General features: G+C 33.5%; 3 protein-coding genes and 1 pseudogene across 4 annotated transcripts; 3 read left to right on the forward strand and 1 right to left on the reverse strand.

Annotated features, from left to right (window-relative positions):
- LOC108661987 (putative UDP-rhamnose:rhamnosyltransferase 1) lies at positions 1–1,563 on the forward strand. The gene has a single exon (XM_018120987.1). The coding sequence runs from the start codon at positions 105–107 to the stop codon at positions 1,524–1,526; it is 1,422 nt and encodes a 473-aa protein (XP_017976476.1). The 5' UTR covers positions 1–104; the 3' UTR covers positions 1,527–1,563.
- Positions 8,499–10,341, forward strand: LOC18614096 (putative UDP-rhamnose:rhamnosyltransferase 1). The gene has a single exon (XM_007051672.2). It carries the CDS (start codon positions 8,663–8,665, stop codon positions 10,073–10,075), a length of 1,413 nt encoding a protein of 470 aa, XP_007051734.2. The 5' UTR covers positions 8,499–8,662; the 3' UTR covers positions 10,076–10,341.
- LOC18614097 lies at positions 11,574–12,991 on the forward strand (annotated as a pseudogene).
- LOC18614098 (mechanosensitive ion channel protein 1, mitochondrial) lies at positions 13,846–18,699 on the reverse strand. 2 transcript variants are annotated; one of them, XM_007051674.2, is made up of 7 exons: positions 18,576–18,699; positions 17,215–18,129; positions 16,827–17,104; positions 15,996–16,096; positions 15,198–15,305; positions 14,809–15,030; positions 13,846–14,359 (listed from the first exon to the last, which is right to left on the reverse strand). In XM_007051674.2, exons 2-7 carry the CDS (start codon positions 18,030–18,032, stop codon positions 14,246–14,248), a joined length of 1,641 nt encoding a protein of 546 aa, XP_007051736.2. In that variant the 5' UTR covers positions 18,033–18,129; positions 18,576–18,699; the 3' UTR covers positions 13,846–14,245. The 2 variants fall into 2 exon arrangements, with proteins under 2 accessions (XP_007051736.2, XP_007051737.2); XM_007051675.2 differs by lacking the exon at positions 18,576–18,699 and adding an exon at positions 18,430–18,496.

A 24,036-nucleotide genomic window follows, 5' to 3' on the forward strand; every position in this document is an offset into this window, starting at 1 on the left:
TTTCCCAGCAGGAAGTACCTGCTCAATACTCATCATTATCAGTAAAAATTTATACTTTCCTTTATACTTTTGTAAGAGTCCTGATATCTCAATCCCTGCCGAAAATGGGTAGAGATCTTCACATAGTGATGCTTCCATGGTCTGCTTTTGGCCACCTGATACCATTCTTTCAACTCTCCATAGCCTTGGCCAAAGCTGGGGTAAAAGTCTCCTTCATATCAACCCCAAGAAACATCCAAAGACTCCCTAAAGTTCCTCCAACTTTAGCAACTCTGATAGGTTTTGTGGCTTTACCATTGCCAGTCCTAGATAAACAGCTCTTGCCAGAGGGTGCAGAGGCCACCGTGGACATTCCTTCAGAGAAAATTCCTTACCTGAAGATTGCATATGATCTCCTCCGGCACCCGGTCAAGCAGTTCATCTCAGATCAACGACCGGCTTGGATATTCACTGATGCAATTTCTTATTGGGTGGTTGAGGTTGCTCAAGAGAAGCAAATACCTGTCATTAATTTCTCTGTTTTCCCTGCTTCTGCAGTTGCTATTTTTTTGCAACAATATTTCCCCGTTGCTGATGTCCAAGAAGGAACAAAGCCCTCTCCTGAAAGTTTGACAACACCACGTGAGCAGGGAAATTTTCAATCTTCGGTAGCTTATCAGAGCTTCGAGGCGACTGACAAGTACGAGCGCTTTTATGCACCGAATGCTTCTGGAATAGCAGACAATGAAAGGTTTATTAGAGTTCTTCACGCAAGTAAAGCTCTAGCCATTCGCACCTGCCCTGAATATGAAAGTGATTGCTTGAATAAATGCAAGGAGATTACAGGCAAACAGGTGATTCCTATTGGTTTACTCCTGCCAGAGATACCTGCAGAAGGAAGAAGAATTACTGACAAATCATGGATTGAAAACTTTGAGTGGTTGGATGGACAAAACCCCAAATCAGTCGTGTTTGTAGGATTTGGCAGTGAGTGTAAACTAAGCAAGGAACAAGTTCATCACATAGCATATGGGCTGGAGCTATCAGGATTGCCATTTTTATGGGCACTTAGGAAGCGTGATTGGGCTACCGACGATCATGATGCTCTGCCTCCAGGCTTTAGCAGCCGGACACGTGGAAGAGGAGTTGTCTGCATTGGTTGGGCTCCGCAATTGGAAATTTTGGGACACCCGTCCATCGGAGGCTCGTTGTTTCAGGCTGGATGGGGTTCAATTATAGAAACGCTGCAGTTTGGGCATTGTCTCGTGGTTTTACCATTGATAATTGACCAACCCCTGAATGCAAGGCTTTTGGTGGAGAAAGGTCTGGCTGTGGAAGTAGAGAGAAGTGACGATGGATCATTCACCGGAGCTGATATAGCTAAGGCTCTAAGACTGGCTATGGTTTCTGAAGAAGGGGAGAATTTAAGGGTCAGAGCTAAAGAAGCAGCTAAGGTTTTTGGGAACCGGAACCTGCAACATGGTTACTTCAATAGATTTGTTGAGTATCTGGAGAAAAATGGAGCTGCGACTGATCAAAGTCAATGACATCTTCCAAAGAGAAATAAGATGGCTGTTTTGTTCATTTACGAGCAATAACTTTCCTTCTTCTTCTTTTTTTCCTTGAATTTTCAAACTTAAAAAAGTAATGCTGCTCAACCGGTCCCAAGACAAGATTTCACACAAACGACAATTGGTTTGGTTCTTAGATTATTATTTTAATTCCTATTTGATGATTATTTAATAATTCTAGTTACTTTAGGTGGTTCATTCTAACTGTTAATCATGTTTGTGACAATAGGAAAAGCTAAATCTTTCAGATTTTACAAATTTCTTGTTTCTAATAACTGAATTCTTAGTGCAAACATCCCTTTCACTAATCTTATAGTCTATCAATGCTATATAATATGGTATTCATTATCTTTGATAAAAAAAATGCAGTACGCTTTATTTATCATATAAGCCATTTGTATATTATAAATCTCACACATATGGATTAACAGTGACATATGTAGTGATTAACATTGATATAAAAATCCAAAATAAATACATTAGTTTCAAGTGTTAGCTGATTAGTCAATTGCATGCAAAAACAATATACATTAAGGGTCTATTTAGTAACCGAAAAATGACTTGTTGGAGGAAAATTTTTTCTGTATAAAATATTTTACAAGAAAATTTAATCCTTTATGTTGTTTGGATAAATTATTGAAAATATTTTCAATTGTTTGGATCATTTTATGAAAAATATTTTTCATCATGGTGGAGTTATTTAAGTGTTAAAATAATAAATAGAAGTTATTATAAAACAATATTGATATTTGATTTTCACTAATTGGCGATCAAAATTAAGAATGGAAATGAAAATGGATAAAATCAATAATGATATTTCCCAAAACATTTAACCATATATCTGTAATGAAAATAAATTCTAATTTTCAAAAAAAATTTCATCTTATCACTTTTTTATCATAACTATAAAAATATAAATATTCATTAATTGTATAAGATATCCAAAACTTATACTTATAAATATGTATTCATTAAATGATGATCATTGAAATATTTTTTATTATAATTATTAGTAAGATTTAAACCTATTATAAATGTGTATTTATCAAATGATTATCATTGTAAGATATACAAAATCAACATTTTCTGTGATTAACTCTGTTGACTCGTAAAATATTTTACATTTAGAATTAATTTTTCGTCTATCAAATAAGAATAAATCCTAAAAACATTTTTCAAAAAATATTTTACTACAAAACAAACGAACCATAAAGCTTGTGCCAAAGGAAACACATGAACACAGGTTATGCAAAACAACGAAGCAAATCCTTATCTTTGATAGTTTAGGAAATGTGCAATAACCTATATATTATTAATGTATTGCCTAAAATTAAAAGAGGTGTTCTTGAAAGTTAAAATAAAAAAAAAAAGTTAAAATCGAGATAGATTGATTTGATTTTGTGCATAAATTTGGCAGCAACCATGTGTTTCTCGAATATTAAACTTTGGCAAACTCTCTTCAGGTGGAAACAGAAAACAAAACCTAATTAATATGGAGACATTGGGCAGGCAAATCATCATGCCTCTCTTCTCAAATCATTGAATCACTCTCTACGATCATTGATAATACACCATTTTTTTTTTGAAAGGGTTAGAATGTTATTGTTGATAAATTGTCACAAAAAGAAGCAAAAAGCAAGGTCCCATGGGGACTTGCAGAGGTACAAAAAAATCCCCAAGGATGGGGACAGGCTAATACGCCATTTTGATATCTATTGTTGAAATATTGGCTTTGGTTTCTGGAAGGAAGGTATTGCACTGGTTTTGTGGCTAAGGTTCACAGAAGAAGAAAAGCACGTGATTTACAATTGTCTCAATTAAATGCTTTGTCGTTTAGTCTATTACTAATGACGTTTTTCATATTTCTAGATGGTTCTTCAAATTAGAAAAACTATGTCGTATCAATTTTTTTCTCTGATTTCGTGAGCTGTCAGAAAGAAATATTTTGCACTCTCCAATGCAAAATATTTTCGGTAGTTTTGGTATAGCCAGTTGTTTTTGTTTTTCTTGTGAGCTGTCATTTTCTCTTTCTCTCCTCTGTGTATATAAACAAAAGGCATATGATTTAATAGAAAGTGTGGGCGTCTTGTGTCCTTTTGTGCCTAACAGTTTTTCTCTCACATCTCTCTTGATTTCTTTCTTCTTCTTCCTCTGTAATTGTTCATCTATTTTTTCAGAAAATTGTTATTTTCTTGACATGGTATCAGAGCGTTTTGCTTGATCGTAAGGGACCATTTTCCTTGATTCTTCAACCTTTACTTTGCTGGAAAATCATCCTTCAGTTTTTCTTTTATACTCAATGGTTACTTCAGGATTTAATACTTCAGCTCCACCGATCTTTACAGGGGAGAACTATGTTTTTTTATTTGTGAAGATGAAATCCTATCTCAAAGTGTTTTGCCTTTGGGATGTTGTGGAGACAGGAAAAGATCCGGTTCAAAGACATGGTAATCCTACCTTAGCCCAGATTCATCAGTTTGAGGAGAACAAAGCAAAAAGCTACAAAGCTTTGTCCTACTTACAATCTGCTGTAATTGATGACATTTTCTCTAGGATTATACATTTAGATAGTCCTAAGGAAGTGTGGGATCACTTGAAGGATGAATTTTTTTACAGTGATAGGACTAGGCATGTTTAGATTTTAAACTTGTCTAGGCAATTTAAGATGTTGAGGATGGAAAATGATAAGAATATTAGGGAGTTTTCTGGTAAAATTATGAGTTTGGTGAATCAACTGAGGTTGTTATGGAAAAATGTGACTGAAGAACGGTTGGTTAACAAAATGTTGGTGAGCCTACCCGAAAGGTATGAATCTAAGATTTCTTCTTTGGAAGATTCAAGAGATATGTCACAAGTTACTTTGAAAGAGTTGGTAAACTCTCTAGAAGGCTTAGAGCAAATGAGAGCTTATAGGCAAAAGACCTCAGTAGATAGTGCTTTAGTAGCTAAAACTAAGCACTTGAAAATAGGCAGCAACTCAAAAAAGAATGATGCTGAGAGAAAGGAGAAAGGAAAAAAAACTAAGGATGAAAAGTCTGGTAAACAAAAAACAAAATATCCTCCCTGTACTCATTGTAAGGAGACAACTCACTCAGCTAAATTTTGTTGGTACAGACTGAATGTGAAATGCAGGTCTTGTAACCAACTAGGACATGTTGAGAGGGTATGTAAGAACAAAGGCACTAAGGTTGAAGGTAAAGCTGCAGTTGCAGAGGAACAAGTTGATGCATGTGAGGAAGTGTTGTTTATGGTCAGACAATCTAGTGAATCAGTCAAGAAAAACTTATGGTTGATTGATAGTGCCTGCACTAATCACTTAACTAGTGATGAGAGCCAATTTGCTACTTTAGACAGGAGCTATAGGTTAAAGGTTGAGATTGGTGATGGATCTTTTTTGAGGATTCTAGGCAAGGGAACAGTTGCTGTTGAAACTCAGCATGGTACTAAGTATATTACAGATGTTTACTTTGTACTGGATGCCAATCAAAGCTTGTTGAGTGTTGGTCAGTTGACTGAGGGAATAGGTATTGTACTATCTTTGATCCTAAGGGTGAAGAGGTGTTCTCTGTGGAGATGAGGATCAAATGCTATCCAATAGATTGGAAGCATTCTTATCATGCATTCTCAAGTATAGTCAATGATTCTGAGCTGTGGCATAAGAGGCTTGGGCATGTCAATTACAACTCACTTCAAATCATGGCTGCTAAAGAACTAGTTACAGGGTTGACTAAAATAGCTAAACTAGAAACAGTGTGCAAGATCTGTCAATATGGGAAGCAATGCAGGGTACCTTTTCTTAAGTAGTGAAGTTGGAAAGCTACTACTAAGTTGGAGCTTATTCACACAGATTTAGGGAGTCTTATGAAGACTCTTTCTCTTGGAGGCAGTAAGTATTATTTGTTTTTTATTGATGATCTAACTAGGTATTGTTGGGTTTATATTTTGAAGGCCAAGTCTGAAGTCTTGAGCAACTTTGTGAAATTTAGAAATGCAGTAGAGAATCAGGCAATTGAAACTATCAAGATACTAAGGAGTGATAATGGAACAAAGTTTACTATTGCAGAATTTGAGAAGTATCTGAAACAATTTGGCATTGCTCACCAATTGACTGTCCCATATAGCCCACAGCAAAATGGGATTTCTGAAAGAAAGAATAGAACACTGTTGAAAATGGCTAGATGCCTTTTATTTTAGAAGAAGTTACCTAAAACTTTTTGGGCAAAGGCAATTAACACTGACAACTATATTTTGAATATATCTCAGACAAAAGTCTTAATGTAGACAACTCCCTATGATAGTTGGTTTGGAAGAAAACCATCCGTAGAACACTTAAGGATATTTGGATCTGTTTGTTATGCAAAAATTTCTGATGAGAAGAGATCAAAACTTGATGAAAAGAGTGTTACTGCTATTCTGATTGGTAATAGTGACCTTATCAAAGGTTACAAACTATATAATGTTGAAACCAAAAGAATTTTCTTCAGTAGGGATACAAGGTTTGATGAACAGGCAGTATGGGATTGGGAGAAATCTGTGGTAGAAAACACTGAGAATTATAATCTGCTACAGGATGTAGTGCCAGAAGAATTTGATGAAGAAACTGATATAGAATATGAAAGCCTAGCAGTGAGAGGAACCAAATCTTTGCAGGAAATATATGCTAGATGTAATGTGGCTATTATTGAGCCTGCAAACTTCACTAAAGCTGTGAAAGATGACAAATGGGTCCAAGCTATGAATCAGGAGATGGAAATGATTAAAAAGAATGGGACTTGGATGTTAGTTGATAAACCTACAAATCAACATATTATTGGAGTGAAATGGATTTATAAAACTAAACTCAATGCAGATGGTTCGGTTAATAAATTGAAAGCTAGACTTGTGGTAAAAGGCTATTCACAGATCTATGGTGTTGACTACTGGGAGACCTTTGCCCCAGTAGCCAGACTTGATACAATCATATTGTTAACAGCACTAGCTACCAAAGAAGGGTAGAGGATTCGACATCTCGATGTGAAGTCAACATTCCTTAATGGATATCTCACTGAAGATATTTATGTTCATCAGTCTGAAGGTTTTATTGAACCTGGTAATGAGGAGAAGGTATGTAAACTGATCGAAGCCCTGTATGGCTTAAAACAAGCTCCTAGAGCTTAGTATGCTTGGATAAACAATTTTCTTACTTCAAAAGGGTATTGTAAGAGTGCAAATGAGCCTACTTTATATGTTTATAATCCAACTGAATCAGTGAAGGTAATAATTTCTTTATATGTGATGATCTGTTGCTTACTGGGACAGATGAGTCAACTTTAATGAACTGCAAAGAGAAGCTAAAGAAAGAATTTGAGATGTCTGATCTGGGAGAGATGAACTACTTTCTGGGGTTGCAATTTATACAAGGTCCAGACTATATTTGCCTTCACTAGAGTAAGTATGCTTCAGAATTATTGAAGAAATTCCGTATGAAAAATTGTAAGGTAGTGGAATCACCTTTGGCTACAAACTGTAAGTTGAGCAAAGATGATGGGGCTCCAAATGCTGCAAGCACATCTTACAAAAGCTTGATTGGTAGTTTATTATACTTAACTGCCTCAAGACTAGATATCATGTTCTCAGTAAGTTTGTTCTCTCGCTTTATGCAGAAGCCATATCAGATTCACTCTACAACTACCAAACGAGTACTTAGATATGTCAAGGATACAGTAGATTATGGATTGAAGTTTGACAAGGCAGACCGCAATGAACTTGTTGGTTATTATGATAGTGATTAGGCAAGGAGCATTGATGACTCAAAGAGTACTGGAGGCTACTGTTTTTTGTTTGGAAGTGTGGTTTTTTCGTGGATTTCCAAGAAGCAGGAGGTAGTTGCTCAGTCTTCTGCTGAGGCTGAGTATATATCTGTAGCGGCAGCAGCTAATCAAGCTATTTGGCTTAGAAAAATTCTGTGTGATTTGGGATTCAAGCAGGAAAAGGGGACTACTTTGTTCATAGACAATCAATCTGCAATTTCAATTGCCAAAAATCCAATAAATCATGGGAGAACCAAGCACATCAAGGTGAAGTTTCACTCAATTCATGAAGCTGTAAAGGATGAGGAGATTCAGCTTAAACACTGTGGATCTAATGCTCAGCTTACAGACATATTTACTAAAAATTTAAACAAAGAAAGATTCTTGTGGTTGAGGAAGGAAATCAAAGTCTGCAAAACAAAATCCAGGGGGATGTGTTGAAATATTGGCTTTTGTTTCTAGAAGGAAGGTATTGCACTAGTTTCGTGGCTGAGGTTCACAGAAGAAGAAAAGCACGTGATTTACAAATTTCTCAATTAAATGCTTTACCGTTTAGTTTATTACTAGTGTCGTTTTTCGTATTTCTAAATGGTTCTTCAAATTAGCAAAACTATGTTGTATCAATTTTTTCCTCTGATTTTGTGAGCTGTCAGAAAAAAATATTTCGCACTCTCCAATGCAAAATATTTTCGGTAATTTTGGTATAGCCAGTTGTTTTTGTTTTTTTTTTTTGAGCTATCATTCTCTCTCTCTCTCTCTCTCTCTCTCTCTCTCTCTCTCTATGTATATAAACAAAAAGGCATATGATTTAATAGAAAGTGTGGGCATCTTTTGTCCTTTTGTGCCTAACAGTTTTTCTCTCACATCTCTCTCCATTTCTTTCTTCTTTTTCCTCTGTAATTGTTCATCTATTTTTCCAGAAAATTGTTATTTTCTTGACATCTATATATTTATTTGGATCAAGGTTAAAGTATTTATTATGGCAAATGAATAGCCCGTCACTTCTCATTAGGATGGCATCAATTATAGGCTAATGTTAAGGTGTTACCAACAAGTCCAATAAGAAAAAAGTACAAAAGATGTTTAAAAAATTGAATTAATTAGTATTAATCAATAGAAATCATTCTAATGCAACTGCTCCATAAAATAGGCCAAATGCTATGTACTAGTATTAAAAAAACCAAGACGGCCGGCCATGTTCCTGGTCAAGTAATGCTTGATTTCCCAGCGGGAAGTACCTCCTCAATACTCATCGTCAGTAAAAATCTATAGACTTTCCGTTATGCTTTTGTAAGAGTCCTGATATCTCAATCCCTGCTGAAAATGGGTAGAGATCTTCACATAGTGATGCTTCCATGGTCTGCTTTTGGCCACCTGATACCATTCTTTCATCTCTCCATAGCCTTGGCCAAAGCTGGGGTAAAAGTCTCCTTCATATCAACCCCAAGAAACATCCAAAGACTCCCTAAAGTTCCTCCAACTTTAGCAACTCTGATAGATATAGTTGCTTTACCATTACCAGTCTTGGATAACCAGCTCTTACCAGAGGGTGCAGAGGCCACCGTGGACATTCCTTCAGAGAAAATTCCTTACCTGAAGATTTCATATGATCTCCTCCAGCACCCCGTCAAGCAATTCATCTCAGATCAACGTCCGGATTGGGTATTCACTGATGTAATTTCTTATTGGGTAGCTGAGGCTGCCCAAGAGAAGCAAATACCTGTCATTAATTTCTCTGTTTTCCCTGCTTCTACAAATGCTTTTTTTTTGCAAAAAGATTTCCCCGTTGCTGCTGCCCAAGAAGGAACAAAGCCCTCTCCTGAAAGTTTGACAAAACCACTTGAGTGGGGAAATTTTCAATCTTCGGTATCTTACCGGAGCTTCGAGGCGACTGGCACGTACAAGGGCCTTTATACACAGAATGCTTCTGGGATAACAGACAATGAAAGGGTTATTAGAGTTATTCTAGCAAGTAACGCTATGGCTATCCGCACCTGCCCTGAATATGAAAGTGAGTACTTGAATAAATGCAAGGAGATTACAGGCAAACAGGTGATTCCTATTGGTTTACTCCTGCCAGAGAAACCTGAAGAGGTAAAAAGAATTACTGACAAATCATGGAGTGAAAACTTTGAGTGGCTGGATGGACAGAAACCCAAGTCAGTTGTGTTCGTAGGATTTGGCAGTGAGTGTAAACTAAGCAAGGAACAAGTTCATGAGATAGCACATGGGCTGGAGCTATCAGGATTGCCATTTTTATGGGCACTTAGGAAGCCTGATTGGGCAACCGATGATCATGACGCGCTGCCTCCAGGCTTCAGCGACGGCACACGTGGAAGAGGAGTTGTCTGCATTGGTTGGGCACCGCAATTGGAAATTTTGGGACACCCATCAATTGGAGGCTCGTTGTTTCACGCAGGATGGGGTTCAATTATAGAAACGCTGCAGTTTGGGCACTGTCTCGTGGTTTTACCATTGATTATTGACCAACCCTTGAATGCAAGGCTTTTGGTGGAGAAAGGTCTGGCTGTGGAAGTAGAGAGAAGTAACGACGGATCGTTTACCAGGGCTGATATAGCTAAGGCTCTAAGACTGGCTATGGTTTCTGAGGAAGGGGAGAATTTAAGGGTCCGAGCTAAAGAAGTAGCTGAGGTTTTTGGGAACCGGAACCTGCAACACAATTACTTCAATAGATTTGTTGAGTATCTGGAGAAAAATGGAGCTGCAACTGATTAAAGTCAAGAAAAATCATTCAAATACAAACAAGATGGCTGTTTTGTTGATTTACGAGCAATAACTTTCCTTCTTTTTTTTATTTGGATTTTCAAGCTTAAAAATGTAATGTTACTCAATAATTATCATGTGCCAAGCCTCAAAATTCAGCTGCACCAGATTGACAAATTTAAAGGCTGGAAATTTCCAATCACATTTCTTAATTCATTGCAATTTCCAAGTAGCCGACTAGTAGCATGAGAAGCTCTGGTTCTATAAATAAAGTTTCAACTTAATTTGGATCTCCTCCCTCAATCTCTATGCTAATAGCCATTCCCAAGTTGTAATGAATTATACACTTTTCATGAATTTAACATATAACTGCTCTCATGGGGACTTTAGTAGTCGTGACAAGTTGGGCCACTACTTAGATACCCATATGGAGAATGACTTGCTCATTGCTAAAATTATTTCTGCGTTGTAGTCTATTGATCCAAGCCTGCCCAAAGTTTGGCTTATATTGTGTTCTGAGTGTTTCTAGTGAAGCTCCGAAGTAAAACAAGACAAGCCTGGCTGCCTGACTTTTGGAAGTTCTTTAGAAAGTCTTTCGGTTTGGAAGACTACATAAAATACGTGGTTGTTTAATTGTTTGACACCAAAGCATTAACGTGGATCAGGATTCAGGTCCAGGGGAGCATGGCTTCATGGCATACGTTAGAGTTAGCATTTGTCAAGCATATAGTACTAAAAACTATAAAGTGCTTGTGAGGTTTACTTCAAGCATCAATATTTAGGCAGATTTTTTTTTTCTCAATCAAAATAAAGTTTCTATTAATAATCCGAATTGAATAAAATTCTGATAAGAACGAGAAAGTTTAGTTTGAAGGAATAAGTTTAGGGACCTGTCTAAATAAATAGACTCTTAATACATTATTAACATTACACAATCAACGCTCAACACCCTATCTAATTGGTAATACAAATATTGAAAATAAACATACAGTCGCCATTGAACATAATATTCCATCAGGTATTGTGTCTTCCCTGCATAACCACAGACACTCCAAAGCAGTTTCAATAAAGATGGATGGAAATTTGTCCATCCCTGCATAATTTTTAAGCAGACTTTTCAATATGCTTCCATGGATTGCGGAAATTTGTCCTTCACATTATTATATTTTTAATAGAAAGACAATAGCCAAGCACCTTAATTTTTTTTTTTCTTTTGCTAGGTCAATAGACAAACTACCTTAGCTGTGTGATCCTTTTGTAATGCCTGGATTTTAAGTTGATATGATAGTAACTTAAAATCTGGTGCTGAACTGTTTTTCTTACAGGAAATTTCTTGTCCCTTGTTGATGAATGAAGTGCTTAATTTTCAAAAAAAAAAAAAAAAGACAACTACCTCAATAGTCTTTTCCTTGTCGTGTAATTTTTAGGCATTTCTGCCTTTATATTGGTGCAGGCTGTTTAGAGTAGTATCAGCTAGCTGTCTTAAACCCTTGATTGCTCCCTGTCAGAAATGGCTAGAGATTTTCATATAGTGATGCTTCCCTGGTCAGCTTTTGGCCACTTGATACCATTCTTTCAACTCTCTGTAGCCTTAGGCAAAGCTGGAGTGAAAGTCTCCTTCATATCAACCCCTGGAAACATCGGAAGATTCAAAGTTCCTTCAGATTTAGCAACCCTGATAGATTTAGTAGCTTTTCAGTTGCCAGCCTTGGATAACGAGACACTCTTGCCAGAGGGTTCTGAGGCGACCGTGGACATTCCTTCTGAGAAAATTCAATACCTGAAGATTACATACGATCTACTTCGACACCCGGTCAAGCAGTTCATCTCAGATCAACGACCGGATTGGATAATCGTTGATGTCATTCCTCATTGGGTGGTTGAGATTGCCCAAGAATACCAAATCCCTCTCATTAGTTTCTCAGTTCTCTCTGCTTCTTCATATAGTTTCTTTGCAAATCCAAGATCCCTCACCAGCGATGGCCAAAAAAGAATTGAGGTCTTCTCCGGAAAGTTTGACGTCACCGCCTGAGTGATTTGATTTTTCTTCTTCATTAGCTTATCCTAGTTCCCTAGCTACTGTCATGCATGAGGGGTTTTACGGAGAGAACGCTTCTGGAGTATCTGACGCTGAAAGGCTTGCTAAAATTATTCAGGCATCTAAAGCTTTTGCTATACGTAGTTGCCCGGAATATGAAGCCGAATACTTGAACGTAGGGGAGAAGACAAATGGCAAACCAGTGATTCCTATTGGTTTGCTCCTGCCAGAGAAACCTGAAGGAAGAAGAATCACTGACAAGTCATGGATAGAAATCTTTGAGTGGCTTGATGTACAAAAGCCTAAGTCAGTTGTGTTTGTAGGATTTGGCAGCGAGTACAAGCTAAGCAAGAATCAAATTCATGAGATAGCGTACGGGCTGGAGCTATCAGGATTGCCATTTTTATGGGCACTGAGGAAGCCTGATTGGGCTCTTAGCGACCATGATGCTTTGCCTCCGGGTTTTAGCGACCGTACCAGTGGAAGAGGAGTTGTCAGCACTGGGTGGGCACAGCAATTGGAAATTTTAGAACACCCATCAATCGGAGGCTCGTTGTTTCACGCCGGATGGGGTTCAATTATAGAAACGCTGCAGTTTGGGCATTGTCTCGTGGTTTTACCATTCATTATTGACCAGCCCTTGAATGCAAGGTTTTTGGTGGAGAAAGGTTTGGCAGTGGAAGTAGAGAGAAGTGACGATGGATCATTTAGCGGAGTTGATATAGCTAAAGCTCTGACACTCGCTATGGTGTCCGAGGAAGGACAGAGTCTTAAGAGTCGGAACCAGAGAAGCGGCTCAAATTTTTGAAAACAGAGACCTGCAAAACAGTAACTTCAATAGTTTTGTCGAGTATCTAGAGAAAAATGGAGCTGCAAATCAAAGGCGTTAATCTGCCAAGTTCCAATAAATAAAAATGGAAGAAAAGGCTTTGTTAAGTTACAAGCAAGCTTTGTCCACTACTTCCCGTCCTAGCTAGTGACCTTTAAATTACAAAACGTTTGGTTCCTTTCCTTCTGTCTTTCAAATGCCTACTGAATATTTAACTTTTGATGCCTTACCAATCAATATTACTATTTAATTGTTTTTTGGCACAATCGTTACAATATTATAAACATTTTATTTTATTATTCTTACATAATTGTAAACTTTAAATTTTACAATCATGATTTTCACTAGTATACTCTTTTAAACTTTTTGTCAAAACTGTCCCATGTTGTTAGCATTTTCTTGCATGGCTCCAATTGCATGAAATAAACTTCGCCGAATACATTAGACAAGCATGGTTGCCCATTTACTGGCACAAACTATAGATCCTGCTAATCTCCTTCCCTCATCTCACCTACTTTTGGTGGTGAGTGGGGGCGAAGAGTGAAATATTGGAGGACAAGAAATTGTCAATTCGTTTACATTGCATAATATTTTTTCAAAAAATTAAATTATTTTGAAAAATTCAAATAAATTTTAATTCTTTTATTACATTTAATTAAGTTTTAAATTTTTATTTTGAGTCATAAATTTTTATAATTAATAATTTATTTAATTAAAATATCACTTTTATTTTATATCCGTGACATACTAATATATTATAAAAAATGATTTATGTAATAAGTTGATTTGACATGATGACATATTCATATAATATTTTTTTACCACTTACATCAATGTCACCTAATATAAAACGATGAATAGAATTTTGACTAAGTGAACAATTAGTGATAATGATTTATTGGATTTTCGAAATCGGCACAAAGCTTTTGTAATTGCTAAAAATCTTAAAATATACAGCAGTTGCAGTGTTTTCTCCAGCCAATGGCTGGCGACATGGACAGATTTCTAAAATTTTTCATTTAAAAAAAAAGGCAAAACAATTGCAAAGAAAAATCCTTTGTGTTTGCAACAAATGGAATCAGAACCCACTCCATTGGTCAGCTGAGCCAATACCTTTACCACATCATAACCATTTCTTCACAAATTCATGTAATGACAACTCTTCCCCATCAACACAAAAGCACAAGGTCATTGTAAACTGAACATGTTCCTACTGATATTGTGTTGACTTATATCTCTAGAAATGTTCAAGTTGTAAGGACTAAGATATGTAAATCTCAGCCTCTTTAAAAGATATCATTCTCCATTTGCTGCATCACTGACTGGCTGTACCTTGGAATGTATTGCCCAATGTAGCACCATGCTTCTTAATAATCTGGACGGACTGCAGAAGAATATCTTGTTGTGTGGAGTATAATTCATCTTTGCTCTATAATTGCATATCGTACATTAATGTGGATATCAGTAAAATGAGAAAGAAAAACAATTGTCAGGCTTAAAATGATAAATTTTGAAAAGAAGCCACAGCCAAGCATCCAGCTTTCAGAACAAAATCCCAGGAGAGGAAAACAATATCAATAAATCAAGGGTTTGATGCGGTCTTTTAAACTTATCAGTGCAGCTATGCAAACCACAGTTGCACATCTGTTTTAAACAGTGGCATTAAGTTTTAATATCTTTAATATGAAATTCAGAAAATCAGAAACACTTAAGATCCGAGATTTGGCTCATTAGTTGGGGCACAATCCCCTGCTTAGAAAGCAGGGTTTGAATTCCCGCTCTCCCAACAAAAAAAACCCTGGGCAACTGATCAAATAACAATGTTACCTAGCCCATAGAAGACACATCAGAAAAAAGGAATCGAGGATGAGAGATTACCATGTGTCTGAGATTGCATCCAATGGTCAGTTCTGCATAAGAACTTTCTATATGAGACAGGAAACAGTAAGGGGCCTCCTTTCCCAAGAAAACTTTTGAGTTTGATTTTAGCATGCCCTTGATGTCATTGGATATCTGGGGAATCTTGTCCAGATCTTCAATTTGCAAGGGAACTTTGGTCACCACGGCACGCCATTGAGCACGTGACTTGTTCATAATAACCTAAAAATTTTCATGGTAAACAAAGATTACCAAGAATGATGGTTTTGAGTATGACAAGTGTACAATGTATAAATAAGCAAATGAGCATACTCTCAGTAGACTCGATGAACAGTGAAAATAATTCTTCTCTTTCTAGCAAAAGGAAGAAAAAGAAAAAAAAAACCAACCTGACTGGAAAAGAGTGAGTTTGGAACCAAAACTGGAAATTTCTCAGAGTTAAGTAATGTTGTGCTTGTGAGTCCCATGTCCACCACTTGACCTTCTATAGATCCTGCCTGCAGTAAGAAAATTTTATTGTCAATTCATGCAGAAAAGCAAGGAAATGAAAGAACAAACCTAACCTTGTTAAAACCACAAGGTTTTACAGGTAAAATAACCTTTATGATGGAATAAAATAAATGGCATTTAGGTTACACGGTCACAGTTTCCAGTAGGATGGAACTAAAAACTGGACATCACCACAAAGGTCAGGATTACCAATATACCCTCATATATAAAGACGTATATAACAATTAACTTCAGGGAAATAACTGAAGAGTCGGTCAATAGTGGAATTAGGAGGGACAGAGTGCAATGAACAGAAATCATAAGCAAATACCAGGCTTTAAGACCAAGTTGGTGCTACCTGAAAGATGATGAGTGATTGATTCATCAAAGCAGAAAACAAAATATTAACCAGCAAGAATAATAAATAATAAGTATTTCAATTCAATAATCCACAACAAATAATTCATATGCACATCTATAACAGCTTAATTCTTGACATCCTAGGGTGAACCCTAAACTGCAGCTGAAACAGCATTTAGGAAATAAAGAAAACAATTCCTTTTCTCACTGTGGACTATAAATATGAAAAAGCTTATTGGACTGATAAGCATTGGACAGAAAGAAAATCTTTCCTGCATGGAAAGAAAAACATTTGCTCAGTTACGTGTTACCTTAACATTTGCTCAGTTACGTGTTACCTTTATTGTATCACCCAATGAAAAAGGTTTGGAAAACTGCATAGACAATCCACTGAGCACATTTCCAAGAATGTCCCTGGCAGCAAAAGCGGTGGCCACTCCTATGAGGAGGTTGAATCGGTTATATGATTATTTCAAAGACAATAAACAAGTAATGCATATTATATCTACAATATGAACTTTTAAGAAATAGCAATTAGGCATCTTTTCATTTGGCAATAAAACACATAAAAACAGCATTTGCAAGTCATTGCATAATCTTCAAAATCATTCTAAGATAAAGATCACTAATAGAAAATACTAAAAGCAATGTCCTATTTGAGATATAAGAGCACTTATGATTTATACTATAAATTTTAACCAACCGTGAAAAAATCCGTCTTTAAATAAACTGTACAAGCATGTTAAAGCACATGTACAGCAGATATAGAAAGGTTAATGAATATAGTGTTATAGACATATATTCATGGTAAATTGTACTTATCAGAATACACATCACCAACAATATAGCCCTCTGCTATAAGTGAAGACCAAGCAAAACGTTTAAAAACATGCAGACAAAAACATACGCCTGTTCGGGCACACAAGAATGAAAGATGGAAATATAAAGCCAAAAGTATATGATAAAAGAACTACAAGAAAAGCAAGCATATGCTACTTTAAATTCAAACCTACTGAGCCATGCCAAGATACCTATTACCATCAAAATAAATTTGAAAATGTTATCTACATTAGCAACACTTAATTTTAAGATTCCCTTGCACAATTAGATCCAATTATCATAAACGAACTTAAACAGAAGAGAACATTCATTTAGCAGAAAACACCCACCACCTATGCCACCAACTGTCAGAATAGATTGCACAGCTACCCCACATGCCTCTGCTAAAGCCATTACCCCAATAACAAATAGACCAACAGATGAAACTTTGTCCATAGTTAACAACTTTTCCCGATCAGTCCCTGCTAAATTCTGAGCAGCCAGTGCACGATCAAGTACATTTGTTTTCCAACGATGCAAAAACCAGACAAATGAAAGGATAGCTGCTCCCCTCCATGCCTGTGCAACGTATTGTGAAGCAATAGTACTTGGTGCAACCATCATGCCGCTGCAAGTCAATGTACCTTTCACTCGTTATACATTGACAAAAAAATAATGCAGAAACATGTGAATCGAAGGATGAGAAAGAGTTAAATATTGAAAATTAGAACCACTAACATTTGAGAGAATGCCATGAAGGTAATTAGATATCTCACTGGATCCTCCAAAGCTCCCCAGAAGCTTTTCTCATATGGAACTTGATCCCCAAGTAAGCTTCCAGATGGCAGGACTGAAGTTTGCATTGCATACTTGTGAAATCTTCTTAAAAGCCTGGGCATGACCACCCAAGCCAATATGGTACCAGTCAAAGTGAAACCAACCGGAACAACCACATCTTTAAGATACGGATGGGAATCAAGCAACTGTTCAACATGAGGCTTCAGTTCATTAGAGGCTTCTTTAGCCTTTTGCCCAGTATAACCTACTGCATCCACAGCATTATGCCAAGCTTCTTTGACTTTATCAACCCAATCACTGCCAATAACACCACTGTTGCTAACATCTACTTCCCCTCCAACCGAAGAAGCTGAAACTTCAGATTCCACAGATTTATCAGTCTTGCTACTGAAAGACAACGAATGTGACTGATTTCTCAATACTGGGCTTATCAAAACAAAGGGGAACACACTCTGGTAACGCAAAGTCGATGAATTCAAGGATGATGCAGCCATGGGATTGATTTTGTGGAAACATTTATGAGCCAAAGGATCAGACACCACAACTTTAATATGGGTATTCGCAAACTTTGCAGCAGATTGTGATTCTCTTTTGTTATAAATGCTATCTACATAGGCATAAGATGATCTGACATAGTTTTGATCAACATTTCTTGTAAGTTTCATATAGGAATTGTATAGTGGCAATAATGGTGGTTGTGAAGAGGGATATAAGGAATTAGACAGTGACCTCAGTCTTGAAAGCCTAATTCCAGCCATTATAGCAACTAAGCAGATGAGGGGTACTCACATAGTCCAAAAAGTGAATATCTATAAAATTTTGAGTGGCCAACTGAAACCAGAAACAATTCTCAATCTGCAAATAGGAAATTTTCAACCAATGATTATCCCTTATTGATGCCACAATAAAAGCTAAACTCAAAGAAAAAAAAGTCAATGGCAATATCACGATCAGATATTTGACAAGAATTTGAACATTGGAATAAATTAGACACAGTTAAAAACATGGTAATAAGAGAAGTATGCATTAACCCTAAACCTCTGTTTGGATGCCAAGAAAGTGAAAAGGAAAAAAAATGTGGAGCAATAAAAGTTAAATCTAACGGTTTCTGTCCGTTGGTTTTAGGTGATAAATAATTCAAACTCAGATGCATACCGTCCTGAAGGTCAGAAATTCACTCGAAATTTCTAGTCATTGGGTCAGTTTTCTAGCAATTTCTCAGCAACATAAGATTGTTTTGGAATTATTTTTAAAAAAAAAAATTAATAAACTGATAAAGTTATACCAAGTTACTTACTAACCTGTAACGGTTGATTTTTCAGGCTAGTGGAGCTTTTGAATAAATGTTTGAATAAAATTATAAAAGGAAAATGAAGGTGCGCTGGGATTTTTCGTTTGCTCGGCAAAGAAGAACTACGGAGACTTGACAGAGACTATGCAGTAACATTGGTACATTCTCGTTTCCGTACAAATTGGTTTATGTTCATCCGATGCTGTGATGGACTACGTAGGACGATCCAACGGTTGAGAGAGTTCATTTTTAATTGGGCCATCACCCAAAAGTGAGATTTTCGATCTTACATTCAGTAAGTAAAATAATTTTAAAAAACTTATAAACGTAAGTGCTTGCAAGTTTTATTGTATTAGTTTTTGAAGAAAAGATAATATTTCCATGACAAGGTGTTATTAAAGTAAAACAACCCATGGCAAGTTATTCTAAAGAAAACAGACACAATGATTAACCACAATAAAAGCATTATTAAATTTGATGAAAAATAATGTCGAGCAAATAAAGAAGTCTTGATAAATTTATAAATATGAACATCATACACTCCGTCAAATTAATTTTTTAAAGAGAGAATATCGAGTCTTGTTTCCTCTTTAACTATTTATTATGGTGGATGATGCCAAAAAGACATATATCCACGTTAATAATCTTTGATTTTATTTATTTTATGTTACCATAATTATTAAGATTTTAGTTATTTTCTAACTTAATTAGTAATAATTAAAAAAATTAAATTCATACTTAATATATTATCAATATATATAAATATTAAACAAATATTTCAAAAAACCGAGAATATTAAAAAACTATTAATTATATACCAAAAAAGAGTAAAATCCGTATCCTAGTTTTTTTAGAGAAAGTGACCAATTTTAACTAATAAGTTGAGAACTTTAACCCACAATCTTTGTGCATAATCAAACATAAATTTAAACATCTTTAATTAGTGAACTTGATAATGACCTATATTAAAAAATCAACTATTGACCATCAAGAAATATGTTGCAATTCGAAACCAACATCAATTTAGTCCATACCTATATGATAAAATATCTTTTTTTATTTAAGAAATGATAATTTAAATCTTACTCTTTAAGTGAAAAATCATGTACCAAATAATAAACTAAATAATCGAGTCATTGCAAAACACATACTTACTTTCAATTCCCTTATACAAAAGAAACCAAGAATTCATACAGAGAAAATTTTACTTTAAAAGGTTAAAAGTTCCATTGAATTAAAGAATTAAAGAAAATCATAGTTCCATTTATCATTCCGAATCTCATGTAACACTATTATTCTCTTTTCTTATTCTCTAGCTATTTGAATTAAAGAATTCATTTTGTGTTCAAATAATCATAGTGTCTCGTTAAAGTGAATCACAAGAAAGAAGTGGAAGAAAGCTTGCTTCCCAGTTCCAAATTAGTGTTAAAATGTAAAAACTGAAGCATGAAATAAATATAAAAAAATCATAATTTTTAAAAGATTTCTAAATTATTTAAGAAAATACAAATTAATTTTTATTTAATCTAATTCTCATATTTTTATTTTGAACAAAATAAGTCTTATATCCAAAGATTAACTAATTGTTATAAATCAAAATATCATTTATTTATTTTATATCTATATAATGTTGATGTGACATTAATATGGTGAGTACAAATATCACGAGATTATGTCATTATATCATATTATCATTTAATATAATTGTTAATATATTATGCCAGCACCACTTAATATAAAATAATATGCGATATTTTTATCAACACAATTAGTCAACCAATCTATTTGATCTAGAATAAGATATAAAGATTTTAAATAAACATACAAAGATTTGATTGAATTGGGTAAAAGATAAAAGATTTATTTAAAATTTTTTAAATAATTTAAAGATTTTTTAAAAATTATTGTGTCTAAATAAACCCCTAACGGTGAAAAAGAAAAGAAAACCCATTTTCCTTTTTATTTTGGAAGGATGAATTCTTTCTCATTTTAACTAAGAAAAACAAATAAATTATTGAGTAATGCTATTTGACTCTTCATTTTTTATCTTATTAGGTTTTTTCCTTGTTATGACAAAAATTTATCAAATAAATCTAAAGATAATATCCCTTCCAAAAAAAAATCTAAAAACAATATCTACTAAATTAGGACAAGTAAATTTATTCATAAATATAAATTTTGAAATTAAATCAGACATATAATAAGAATAAAAAGCGTAAGAATTAAGATTAGAAAAGTATCTTTCATAATTCCTCGTCATGATCATGACTGAAGACACATACAATCTCAGCATCTTGACTGTGCCCATGTATGAATATAACCCCTTTCTGATTTGCCCATTTACCCAAGCGAAAACGAAAATTCAATCCTCTGCTAACAAGTCGGGTTGAAATAATTACACTTATCAGCATTGGTGTTTAGAATTTGGACACTAGAAGAAAAAAAAATGGCACTTTGATTTGGTCTTGCAGTTCTTGTCAATTGCTGATAGACCATTTGTCAAAACCAAGTAATTCCTCGGAATGAAATTATAAGTAAACATATTTTTATTAATTTAAAAAATAAAAACATAATATACAAAAAAAAAATTAATTATTTAAAAAATTTTAAAATTTTAAAAAAGTCTTTAAATAAGTGCATGTTTGGCCTAGTTTTTTTCAGCTTATTTATCTCTTAAAAGTAAAAGTCAGACCAAACATGATCTTTTGAGAAGCTCTTTAAAAAAAAATAACTTTTTTTTAAGAACAAAATTTTTTAAAAAATAGCTTAAAAAAAAAAGCTCCAAGGAGGAGTTTTTTTTTCTCTTCTTTTAAAAATATAAGAAAATTTTTATTTTAGTTCCAAAAATATCCTCATTTGTTAAAAATAATTACAATATTACCCTTTTTAAAAAAAGAAATACCTTCTATGATAATTTTAATAAAAATTATAACTTATAGAAAATAACTTATAAAAAAAATTTTATCAAACAATTTTAGCTTAATTTTAAAAACTATTATTTTTCATAAAAGCTTCATAATAGATTTTAAGTAAGAAAAAAGTCAGGCCAAACAGGCTCTAAATACTTATACTTTTATTGCATTTAATCAAACCTTTTGTACTTTTATTTTAAACAGAATAAACCTTTGTAGTTTTTTTTTTTAACTAAATAAACCCTTATAACTAATGATTGATATAGTTAAAATGTCATTTGTTATTTTATATCATGTGATGCTAATGTAGTATGCTAAAATATTATAATTAATTATGATATAGAATGATTGCATATCATAATTGATGATAACATAACATGTTAATTTAGTATGATAACATGATCATGTGATATTTTTCACCATATATATTAATTTTATATATGCCATGTAGGTATAAAATGATAAGTAATATTTTTGTTAATGACAATTAGTCAATTATTGTCATAGGAGTTTATTTGACTCAAAATAAAAATACGAAAGCTTGATTAAACGTAATAAAATAATAAAGGCTTATTTGAATATTCTTGAATAGTTTAAGGATTTATTTGAGCATTATGCAAAAAATAAATAATATTTTAGAATATTTTTATATTATTAAAATTTTTTAAATGAATTTTTTTTATTTTAAATTAAATAAATTCTTAATGATTGATTGACTATGGTTAGTCAAAATAATACTTATTATAACATTACATTGATGTGGTATATTGACTTAACATAAGGGAAAGTGAGATTGTCATATGACAGCATCATCATACTACATTAACATATCATGTCATTATTTATTAAGATAACATGATACATCAATCAGGGTTCAGGGGTGAAGCTAGCCAACATTTATTGAGGGGCTAAAGATGGAAAAGGTATAAGAATTAAAATTTTTTAAAACTAATACGTTAAATTTAAGAAATAATCAAAGATTCATAATAGACAATAATTTTATATAACATGTAAATCAAAAGAAATAAAAAAAAAACATACAATAGTTTTATAAGTATCAAATTTTACTTGAAAAACATCCACTTCTTAAAGATTGAGCTTAGTACGTTTTGATTCATATTACTCTTTTTCATTATTTGAAGTATTGAAGTTTGATGGTTCAAGTATAAGAAAATTATTTAAAACTGTACTTTAATCAAACTTGAAATTTTCTTTTTTGAAAAGTGTTTTTATTAAACATTTGATTGACCAAAGACTCCTAAAGCACTTGACAACTTATACAATTACATGAAAAAACCACTCTAAAAACTTGATGGTTGCTCAAAGAAAACAAAAATGCCCAACAACAAAAAGAAGAGCAAGCACATTAGACTACTAACATAAAAAAAAATAATTTAAGATCAAATCCTAATCAATGGGTAGCCAACATCCAATATTATTATTTTATTTCTATTTAAATTTAAAATGTTAAATATAAAACTATAATGTATGAAATAAAAATAGCTAAATACGATATACAAGATTTTACATAATGGTTAAATATATAAATAATTAAATAATATAAATAGAAAGAAAAATATAAAAAAAAATTACTTCTTCTTAATTTTACACAATGATAGTGAATGGTTTTCGTCATTCTTTATCCAAACTCAGGAATTCATAATTTTTTTTAAAGAATAAAATGTATTTTAATGGTGAGTTACAGAGAAAAGACTAAAGCAAAAATAAAAAAAAAGAAAAGAAAGAGAGAGACAAAGGTGTGAAGAAATTTAAATTAGGGTAAAGTTAAGTAGGGTTTATGAGGTCATTTTATTATTTTTTATTTATATTAATATTAAAATAAAAAAATTATTTTGAGAGAACCATGAAGAATATATATAAAATAAATAATTCCATAAATTTTGAAAGAGACCATTTAAAATATATAATAAATAAAAATTCTAAAAAATTTGGAATGGGCATTAATATATATATATATAATAAAAAATTTTAAAAATTTTGAGAGACCATGACACTACCCTCTGCCTCTAACATCAATATTATATGACATAAAATGATCGGTGTCATTCTTATTAATAATAATTCACCGTTAATTATAAAGATCTAAATTTAAAATAAAAGTGTAAGAATTTAATTAAACATTATAACAAAATAAAATTTATTTAAAATTTTCTAAATAATTTATAATTTTTTTCAATATTATGTAAAAAAATAATGAGAATTTTATGAAAATGACCTAGCATTAGCCACGAGATAGGAAAGGTAGATAATGCTTCTCCTGATGTGCTCTCTTGCTTGCTAATTAAAGGAAAAAGCAAAAAAAACTTTAACTTTAAAATAAAAATTAAATAAAAGTAAATCCAATTACAAGAAACAAAAGCACCCGCTCTTTTTTATTTTTGAATTTTTAAAAATTGAAATATACTTTCTTACTTTAATTAAAAATAAAAATCGTAAGGATCAACAACAATGTCAAGTTTATCCAAAAAAATTAATTTGAAAAATGCTTTTCGGAATATTGGCTCAATCCCATCCAACTCCATATCCAAACATTAATGA

Source organism: Theobroma cacao, chromosome 1 (assembly GCF_000208745.1).
Source record: "Theobroma cacao cultivar B97-61/B2 chromosome 1, Criollo_cocoa_genome_V2, whole genome shotgun sequence".
Taxonomy (NCBI): Eukaryota; Viridiplantae; Streptophyta; class Magnoliopsida; order Malvales; family Malvaceae; genus Theobroma; species Theobroma cacao.